The following is a 9903-nucleotide window of genomic DNA, read 5'->3' as shown; positions in this document are numbered from 1 at the left end:
GGGCGCCCGCGGGAGGCCTGGGCCCGGGAGGCGCAGGGCAGTACCCACGTGCGCGGTGCCACCTCCGGGCGTGGCTAAGGGAGCCGGGCAGAGAGGCCTGCAGGGACCGCTGCCCCGGGTGGGGTCCCCGCGCTCCCACGGCCCCTGCGGTGCCCGGTGATTTCACGTTGGGTGTCAGATTTGTCTTTCATTCGTATTTTTTTTGGCGGGAGAGGCAAGTACCGCAGTTACTGTCAGCGCTGCAAAAGTAAATTTCACGGGAGATGCCACCCCTGAGTCTCGTTTCACAACCCCTCCGTGAACGGACAGCTGCGGAGAGACGTGTAATTTCCCCGCGTGCCGTGGAGAGGGCCACGTGTCTTCTTCACCCCCCACGCCTGGGAGCCCCTAGACTGGAGCCCTATTACCCCATCCACAGCGCGCGTGGCCATCGGTGGGCGCAGGCTAGTCATCTGTCGAACGAATTGCAGGCAGAAAGGAAGGCCAGCTTCATACGAGGGCAAGGGCAGGGGGGTCTTGAAATGGACTACACCCTTCCACTTCAAGGATCCCTGGTGGCCTAGTGGTTAAGCGTTGGGCAGCATGGGCAGCCGTTGGACACCAGCAGCAGCTCTGCGGATGAGACTTGGCTTTCTGCTCTGCCAACAGTTAGTGTCGGAGCCCACAGGGGGTCGGTATGAGGCTGCGTGGGCAGCGAGTTAGGTTTGGTTTTCTTCTTGTGCGACAGCAGCACGGTCCATTCTTCTCTGGGTGGTGAAGGGTGACTTATTTCCACCTTGATAAGTGTCTTCCTCCTGCCCCGTCCTTTCAGGGGTCCGGTGTAGGGTGGCAGCGAGCTAAATGATGCGTTTAATTTTACCTTCATCTAATTTTAAATTCGCTCGGAATGAAACGGATGAGGCCTGAATCCCCATTCTGGCGTATAGAATGTGTGTAGTGACGCAGAGGATTTGAGGTGGAGAACAGTTACCAGGGAGGCATTTAGCAGGAAGCAACAGAGGGGCACCTTGGTTTTCTGGTGAAGCAACGGAGGGGCACCTTGGTTTACTGGTGGGTGAAATAGAACCCACTTTAGCTCCTCCTTTTCTCCGGGCATCGTGATTTTCAGTGCATGAAGGAAAGTGGCAGATTTTTTTTGCCGTGGGTTCAAACCCACCCACAGGCAGTGTGGAAGAAAAGACCAGGTGCTGATCTGCTCCCATCCAGATTACCCATAAACCACTGCCACGGAGCCGATTCAAACCCAGAGCCACCCTGGACATCCTCACGGGAGCAGACAGCCCCTTCCTCCTTTTGAGTAAGGCTTGTAGGTGACACCTACTAAATTCCTTTTATGTGCCCACGGGGTACTGATGGGGGTGTTTTCTTGATGTGTCTTATAGGAGCCTGCGGGAGGAAGACTAGGCTTTCTACCCCCGTTAAGAGTTAGTCTCGGATGGCCACAGGGGCCGTTCCACCCTGTCTGGTAGGGTCGCTCTGAGTTGGCAGTGAGTTTGGTTTGGGTACAGGAGCCCTGGAGGTACTGTGGAGTTATGCACTGGGCTGCTAATTGTGTGGTTTGGTTGTTGGTTCAAATCCAACAGCTGCTCCTTGGGAGACAGATGAGGTTCTCTACTCGGGAGCCCTAGACAGGCACCCTGTGAGTCTGAATCGGCTCAGTGGCAGTGGGCTTTGAGGGTTTGGTTCTTCACTGAATCCTCACAGCTACTGTGTGAGCTGGGCCCTGTACGTGCCAGGGCTGGATGCTAAACCCATCTCATCCCATGGCCGTTTCCTGTCAATCTCATTGCTTTGGGGAATCGGAAAGTGATGCCGGTGACCCCAGGAGTTCTAATTACTCGAACCCCCCACTTCATCAGACATTCTGTACAGGGAGCACATCTGTATGCTTCACGTGACTGTGAATTGAGTGCAGGTTGACAGCGTAGACCATCAGCGTCACAATTCAATTCGCATGCCTTTCATTTCCACCAGTCCGCTGCCACCCCACAGCGCCCCGTCCCTGATCCCATGCCCTTGCTCCCTGTGCTTCCGGTGTCCGCTTCCCAGAGTTTGTCCTTGGGCCCGCGCTGGCCTCTGGATCTCCAGTGGTTGGTGGCTCTAAGGTGCGTACCTCCCTAGTGTTCCTGGCCCCTTCAGATGCCTGTCTGTTGTGTGGCTAAAGCCCTGGCGGTGTAGTGGTCACGCACCGGGCTGCTAACTGCAGGGGCAGCAGTTAGAAGCCACCTGCCCCATCTCAGGTGAAAGATGGGGCTCTCTACTCCCATAAAGAGTTACGACAACAGAAAACCAGTAGGGCAGTTTTACCGTGTCCCGCAGAGCTGCTGTGAATCTGCATCAGCTTGTGATGGCCGTGCGATTGTTTGGCTGCAACTTGAGCCTCGGGGGTGAGTCCAGTTCCAGCTCCGAGGGTCCTTAGTCTTAGGGAGCCCACCCGTCTCCCTCCGGCCAGCCAGCTAACCCAGTCTTCTAGTGGTATTTCTATCCCGTGCTAACGCGCGCCCCGTGTTTGGTTAACACTTGGAACTCTCCTTCGGACGTCAGGGCCTTTTTGGAGTGCCAGAGCTCAGCGCCCCGGAAGGATTCCGCGTGGCTCAAGAGAAAGCCTTGAGGAAGACCGAGGTGCTGCTGGAGCTGGCGAGCCAGACCCCGCCGGGGCCGCAGACAGTGCTCATCTTCGACGAGCTCTCGGACGCCCTGTGCCAAGTGGCTGACTTGGTAAGGGGCTGCCTGGAAGACACGAGGCCTCTCTGTACACTGCTGAGAATTAACCTCCATCTGTCCCTCTCCTCATGGCAGACCTGGTGGCATAGTGGTTACGAGATGGGCTGTTATCCACAAGGTCAGCAGTTTGAAACCACTAGGTCTATGGTTCTCAAACTTCCTCACGCCATGACCTTTTCATACAGTTCCTCGTGTTGTGGTGAGCCCCCCAACCATAAAGTTATTTTCATTGCTACTTCATCGCTGTAATTTTGCCACTGTTAGGAATTGGGCAACCCCAAAGGGGTCGAGACCCACAGGTTGAGAACCGCTGCACTAGGTGCTCCAAGGCTTTTGACTCTGAACAGGCTTCCAGTCAGAAACTCAGCGGCAGGTCTGCGCTGCCCGATAGCATCACCCTGAGTCAATCAACTCAATGGCAGTGTGTGGATAGACTCTAGGTTCCCAGACGGATGCCGGCCCCTGTTCAGGAAAAGACGACTCTGAGCCCCTGGCAATGACAGTGTGGGTACGGGAGCTTATCCTGCAGGCTGAAGAGCGGGTGTCTGCCTTTGCAGCCCCCCCTGGCCGTTCCAGCACACACACACACACACACACGTTGTGGGGCGGCATCTCCTGTTTTGGGTCACCCTGATGGATTTGGGGAGCATTCTCTAGACGTCAGTCCCCGCTCAAGGGGAACGAGCTGTGGGACAGTCAGGCAGGGCATTTCCTTTGGAGGGGCCGCCTGCCCTCAAGGACTAAGCGCTCACTGGGGAAGGCAGCTCCCTGCATTCAGGGAGCACTCTGATATGGAGACGCTCGGGACAAGCCCAGTGGCACCGTGCCCCCCCAACTCTCTGGCCCCAGAAGTTGCCCACCATCTGCCCGTTGTTCTCTCTCCCTTTCCTAGGCCGATTTTGTGAAAATTGCCCACCCGGACCCGGCGTTCAGAGAGGCTGCAGGAGAAGCGTGCCTGAGTATAGGGACCGTGGTGGAAAAGTATGTTCCCCCTCCCTTCCCTGTCCCCCCGCCAGTGGTCTTACTGTAGGAGGTGGGAGGTGAGGATGGAGGTCGTGGGCAGGGGCCCCTGGGGGCCAGCTGCTGCCAGCACCGTGCAGTGTGGCCTTGGACTGGGTCTTCCTCTCGGACTTGGCTTCCCCTCTGCCTGCGAGGCTTGTGGTGAGGACTGGGTGAGGGCGTGGCCGTCAGGGTCCACGGGGTCCAGTGCCCCTGAGAGGAGTCACTTCCACGGCCACGGGTGTGCCTCTGGGGAAGGGGGGTTTCCTGACGTAATGGCGAGCTGGAGTAACTAGATTGCCACCCCATTATACGGCTGTGAGCCTGCGGTGGCCACAGGCCACTGGGCAGGACTCCAGAATCCTGTCCTTGGAGCCACCCCGCCACCAGGTGGGGAACAGGGTGGTCCTGGGAGACCATAAAACAAGCTGGGGGAGCGGGGGGTGGGGGGCAGAGCGAGTGAGAGCAGAGTGACCCTGGGGAAACGCATTTTCCAGCCACTTGTGAGAGCACAGCTCAGCGCTTGTTAAAATCACTTGGAGGTGGCGGCAGCTTCGCTCTATCCAGAGGCACTCAGGTTCAGCTGCCCCAGCAGAAGGCGTGCAAAACATGTGGAACGCCTGGGGCCCGGGACTCGACCCCACAAAGCTGCAGTGGGAGACCGTGAGACCGTTAGGACTTAGTTTCACACTCCAGACCTAAGGTGTCCCAGGAGGAGGGTGGGGTCCTGGTGGCCCTGACACGCTTACGGGGTGGCCTGCTGCTGCCCTTTACCCCACTGAGCAGCGGTTGGGCCGACACCTCGGCCTCTCAGAGAGCCGCCGAGAGGCCACTCGCCCAGTGGCGTGAAGCCAGGCCCTGCAGACTCCACACACTGGGTGGATGGAGGGGCTGGAGGCAGGGTCTCTCGGGGGAAAGGGAACCTGGCCCAGGTGGAAGGCCGCTGGGTCACCTGTCGGAGCCCTGTGGCTCGGACACTGGCCACGGCTCTGTCCAGCCTGGGCGAGAACAATGGGAATATGTGATGGAGCCCTGGCTGGAGTGTGGCCCCACGGCGGCCCTTCTGTCTCCACAGACAGTTCTAGGGCCTGGGGAGTGGACAGCAGCACCCGGCGGGGGCTGAGCGGGGGCTCGGTGTGGTGGGGCTGGGTCAGCTGGCATGGCCCTGCAGCAGAAGCTCCTGTCCATATGTAGACACAGGGAGGGTGTACGTTTCCACACAGCGTCTCATTGTAGCCTGGTGGCAGCCTGAGGCCTTGCCAGCCCAGAAGGTTCGCAGAGCTTGTCCGAGACCCAGGGGGCACCTGACACCCAGGCCTGTGACTCCAAAGGCTCCTTATGACACCCAGGCTCCTGTCCACTGCCCGCCTCCCTCACCTGCTGAGCAGGCAGGCCGCCCCCACCCACCCTCACACCTTTCCTTCCATGAAAAGAAGGAGGAAAACGGCCTCTGGTGAACTGCTAATGGGGGCTGGTGCTGAGGCACAGCCCCCCAAACTGCACCACTCTCCTGCCGTCCAGTCTGTCCTGACTCACGGTGACCCCGCAGGACAGAGTCGATCTGCTTGCGTAGTGTCTCCCTGAGTGTAAGTCTCTACAGGGCAGACTGCCTCATCTTTCTCCGGAGGAAGGGCTGCTGGGATTTGAACCCACGTGGCCACGTGGCTGCTCACGTGGCCTCAAGCGTATTCTTCTCTCTTCCAGATCATGAAGTTAGGACCTTGTCCCTTTGCCCACTCGACTGCTTTTTCCCGTGCGGACTAAGATCCGTTTGTGAGCCCAAACAGACCCGCTGCCCTGAAGTGGATTCCGACGCTCAGCAACCCCACAGGGCGGGGTGGAACTGCCCCTGTGGGTTTCCAGAGCTGTCAGTCGTTACAGGAGGAGAAAGCGTCATCGTCCTCCTTCAGAGAGAGCTGTTGGTGGCTTCGAACCGCTGCCCTTGTTGTTAACAGCCCAGTACGTAACCCACTAAGCTCCAGGGCGCCTTGGTTTCGAAAAGAAAACAAAGACCGAGCCTCAACTGCTGGACCCCGAGCATGTGTGGACACTACCTTTTTTTTTTAAAGTTTTTTGTGAAGTAGGTGGCGTTCACATTTCAGATCATTTTTAGACAACTTATCAAACCTCCCAATAGCTCCCCCTGCGCCGCCCTCTTTCTCCTGTCTCTTATAGAATATCATCCTCCCCCTCACCCAGGTTAACACCTGTCTACCCTCCAGCCCCAGGGTCGGCAGACTTCTGAGACAGAAGAGCCAATCCTGCCCTTCACCACAAGTTAAAACAGTCAGTTTTGTTTGAGAGGCATCCATGTATTTTCACAAATGAAATCCCCATTGTTTGAATGATATCCTATAAATGAAGCTATGCTGGGTTTACGTTCATTTTCGACTTTACTTCAGAGCTACATGTATATACTGAAAGAGCCACGTATGGCCTGGCCCATGAGCTGCAGTCTGCAGGCCCCTGGGCCGCTCTGGGTCCCCAAACTTACACGGCCTACAGCCCCCTTATCAAGAAAAAAAAAAATTACTCAGCGCCCCCCCTGGCAATGAAAAACAGTGCTATAGCCCATAATCCAGGATGAAGTGGAGCCTCAGCCGTGGGGCCCTCCCTGCAGTGTTCCAGCACTGCCCCCGGGGGGCAGTGTGCGCCTCTTTGGGAAACGCCTGCTCTATTGTTACCTCTCCTCCCTTCCCCTCCCGCCCGGGTAACCACCAAAGGCCGCTTCTTACGGAATGAAAACCTCCGTTTGAATTTTCTTTTTCCTAACAGTGGCCTCACGCAACATTTGTCATTTTGTCAACGACTAACTTCTCCCTGCATAGTGCTCCCCAAACCCATCCACACCGCATGGTGTTTCCCCATCGGCCCTCCGTGGTGTGGAGCGTCCTAGCGTGTGCAGGCACCCGAGCTTGTCCGTGCTCAGAGTAGAGACTGTGCTCTTTGATGGAGAGTTAAAAAAAAGGATACTAGAAAAAAAGTTTTCATTTGTTAATTTCTTTTTTTTTAGATTGAACACCAATGTGGAATTATACCAAAGTCTGCAGCGATTACTCGCTGACAAAATGCTCATGGATGCCCTGGACCCAGAAACCAGGTACTGCCTCCTTCCCCAGCACTGGGGCGGGCACGGTGAGCTGGAGTCAGCCCGATGGCAGTGGACGTGGTTTGAGCGATACCTTTAGTTTTATTTATATTTGCTTACTTAGTAAAATGGTTTTGAAGTCTTCACTGGTGGCTGTACAAGAATAGCCCCAGACTAACAAACTCACCGCCGTTAAGTCGCTGCTGGCTCACGGTGACAGCCTCCTCTTTCTCCTGGAGTACCTGTCCCCAGTGCCACCAGGGTTTCCCATATAAGTAACCCCCCCACTAAACAAACTCGCTGTCATGGAGCTGCTTTTGAGTCATAAGCACTCTGCCCTATAGGACAGAACAGAACCGTCCTGTGGGTTTCTGAGACTAAGTCTTTACAGGAGTAGAAAGCTTCATCTTTCATCCCGAGGAGCGGTTGGTGGTTTTGAACTACCAATCTCACAGTTAGCAAACCAATGCATTAGCCACTAAGCCATCCAGGAAAAATCCAGTAAGTAAAAGCACAAGAGGGGACTTATACCAGACCATGAAACATATAAAAATGACTGTATTTAAAAGCATAGTGTACTTATGCTAGAATAATCAGATCCGTGATAGTCAGGAAGTTTAGCTGCGGAGAGACACACAGGCTTTGGGAGTGGGGACATACATATATCTATGTTTTTGATAAAGTATATCTGTACATGGCCATTTAATGCTGCAAGTAAAACCATGAATGTGGTGGAGCATGCAGGAGGCAAAGCGATAAAAGCGTCTCATACATAACCAGGTGCCTCGAGGAATGAGTCACTAGGCCTGGGAACTTAGGACCATCGTCCCTTGTAGGAAAACAGCTTTGGTGAGTAGTCGCTGGAGTTTTAAAAGCCGGCGGTCAGCAGTTTAAGGGGAAACTGTTGGTCTCTCGTGTTCAGAGAGGAGAAGAGTAATAAAAATGGGAGATTCCTGAGAGAACAGTTCGTCTAATGGACGTATGGGCCATGTGAACACCAGTCTTGACAGCCGGAGGACCTCACCGGGGCCTGGCTACCACCACCAGCTGCTCGGAAAGGGACCATGTGACAGCGTCCTGGATAGAATAGGAGAAACGTAGAACGAAACTCAAAAATCATAAAATCAAACAAACCATCCTCACTGGTTGGATAGAGACTGGTGGAACCCCCAAGATCAAGGGCCTAGTGTCCCTTCAGAACTCACCTCCCCAGCTCCATTTCCAGCCAGCGGTAGAGGGTGTGTAAGAGGACTCCTAACATGTATGAGGTACACACGCCTTAGGAGAATCACCCGTTTGGGATCCAAAGGGAGGCATTTCCCCAAGGACAGAGTGCAGAGGGTTGGGAATGGAGGTGGAAAAATGTGTATGAACTATTGAATGGAAAACTGATACAATTCCGGATTTAAGGTCAAAAAAAGAAAAACATGAGTTTTACTTTACTGTCAATCGGTGTATAGTCGTAGCTGGGAATGTGAACTCCACCCCCAAACCAAACTCACTGCCATCGAGTCAATCCCAATAGGACAGGGTAGCACTGCCCACGTGGGTTTCCAAGACTGTAACTCTTAATAGGTGTCGAAAGCCTCATCTTTCTCCTGAAGAGCGGCTGGTGCTTTCGAACTGCTGACCTTCCGGTTAGCGGCCCAACGCATAACAGGTGCGCCATCAGGGCTTCACACAGAGACTGTGAAAGTGGATCTCTATCGGCTCCATGGTTTCCTGTGCCTTAGTTTTCCACTCGACGGCAGTGAGAGCGAGCTAGGTCGCTGAAAGCCTGACAGTGTTTCCCAGAGTGGGCGACACCGCCCCCTGCTGGGGGGTGGGCGGACGCGTGTGTGTGTGTGTGTGTGTGTGTGTGTGTGTGTGTGTGTGTGTGTGTGTGGCAGGGGGGGGGGCTGCAAGAGCGGAAACCTTCACTGGGGGGCTGCTGACTCACTTTCATTTGTTCTGAAAAGCAGGCACCAGGCAAATGGGTTTGGGACCCTGTGACTGAGCATCGGTCTGTCCAGGCTGTCCCACCCTGTGCTGCGGGTCTGAACTGATGGCGGGCCCCTCACAGCAACCACAACAGCCCCTGAGGCGAGGCGAGGCGTGGTGGGCAGGGTCCCCAGCAAGGGGAGGGGTGTCCATCCTGAAAGGTCGAGGCAGACCGGAGCAGAGGTGCCATCCGGGCTTCGCGTCTGTTCCAGGGAGAAAGGCAGTTTGGGGGTGCTGTGAGTTTCAATGACTGAACAGAAGAGGGCGGTGCCCTCGACATGGGTCCCGAGCAGGAAGCGGGATGATTTAAAGCGCAGGCCCCGTTCTTGGAGAAGCCCCAACTGCCGCACAGCTTCAAAGGCTGTCCGCTCCGGTCGCTCGCTGCGACTCCACTGACTCGCTGGGGAGAGGCAGCAAGCGCTCATCAGCGGCCTTTGAAAAAGGGTCCAAGGGGAAGACGGTTAGTGAGTTTTAACATCGCTGTTTGGACCGAGTTGAAATAAGTGATTTTCATGGTAGCTTCCACTGGGGGCCTGCCTCCCTGGAATGAAGGAACAAGCTCCCACAGGAAGAGCTCATTGTAACTGTGTTCCCTGGGCGGCAGTGTGCACCCTGACTTACTCAACATTGCTGGGAGCCCACTTTGCTCATTAGGAGCCTGGTGGGTTAGGCGCTGGGCTGCTAACCGCAAGGTAGGCATTTCAAACTCACCAGCTGCCCCGAGGGAGAAAGACGAGGCTGTTTGCATCACTTCTTAATCCTTTTCTCCCTCACCAGTAAATACACAAACAGTCCTCGTGGACTGAGCAATCTCTGTTTACCCGTGAAGGTATGCCACGGGGGTGGGGCGGGGGGCTTCACAGAGGATGTTCCCCTGAGGTTTCAGAGTCCCACCACACACACGTGTATATATACATAAAACATATAGTCTTCCTCTGGCCAGTGGACTGGTGGGGTGGCCTCAGACCATGAAATTTTTGTCAATTTTATGCAAAATCCATAAAGGAAATGTGAAACAGTAGAAGTGTCTCCTCTGAAATCATGGGAGCACCCAAGAATCTCAGCCCCTATGACTACTGTTAGCCTATCCTGCCTGATTAATCTGAGCTGGT

At 55.2% G+C, this 9903-nt stretch overlaps 1 protein-coding gene across 1 annotated transcript in view; it reads left to right on the top strand.

The window, feature by feature from the left end:
• Positions 1-9903, top strand: part of LOC101650395 (mitochondrial intermediate peptidase) — a 125752-nt gene that overhangs the window by 2892 nt on the left and 112957 nt on the right. Inside the window, exons 2-5 of the mRNA XM_030886615.2 lie at positions 2050-2105; positions 2545-2718; positions 3617-3705; positions 6737-6823. Coding sequence (XP_030742475.1) covers positions 2050-2105; positions 2545-2718; positions 3617-3705; positions 6737-6823 — 406 coding nt within the window. The remainder of the gene's footprint in view (positions 1-2049; positions 2106-2544; positions 2719-3616; positions 3706-6736; positions 6824-9903) is intronic.

Source organism: Echinops telfairi, unplaced genomic scaffold (genome assembly GCF_000313985.2).
Source record: "Echinops telfairi isolate 266 unplaced genomic scaffold, ASM31398v2 ScPeMD7_2565;HRSCAF=3150, whole genome shotgun sequence".
Taxonomy (NCBI): Eukaryota; Metazoa; Chordata; class Mammalia; order Afrosoricida; family Tenrecidae; genus Echinops; species Echinops telfairi.
Note: the sequence above shows the minus strand (reverse complement) of the source record. Positions and strands in the feature narration are given on the sequence as shown.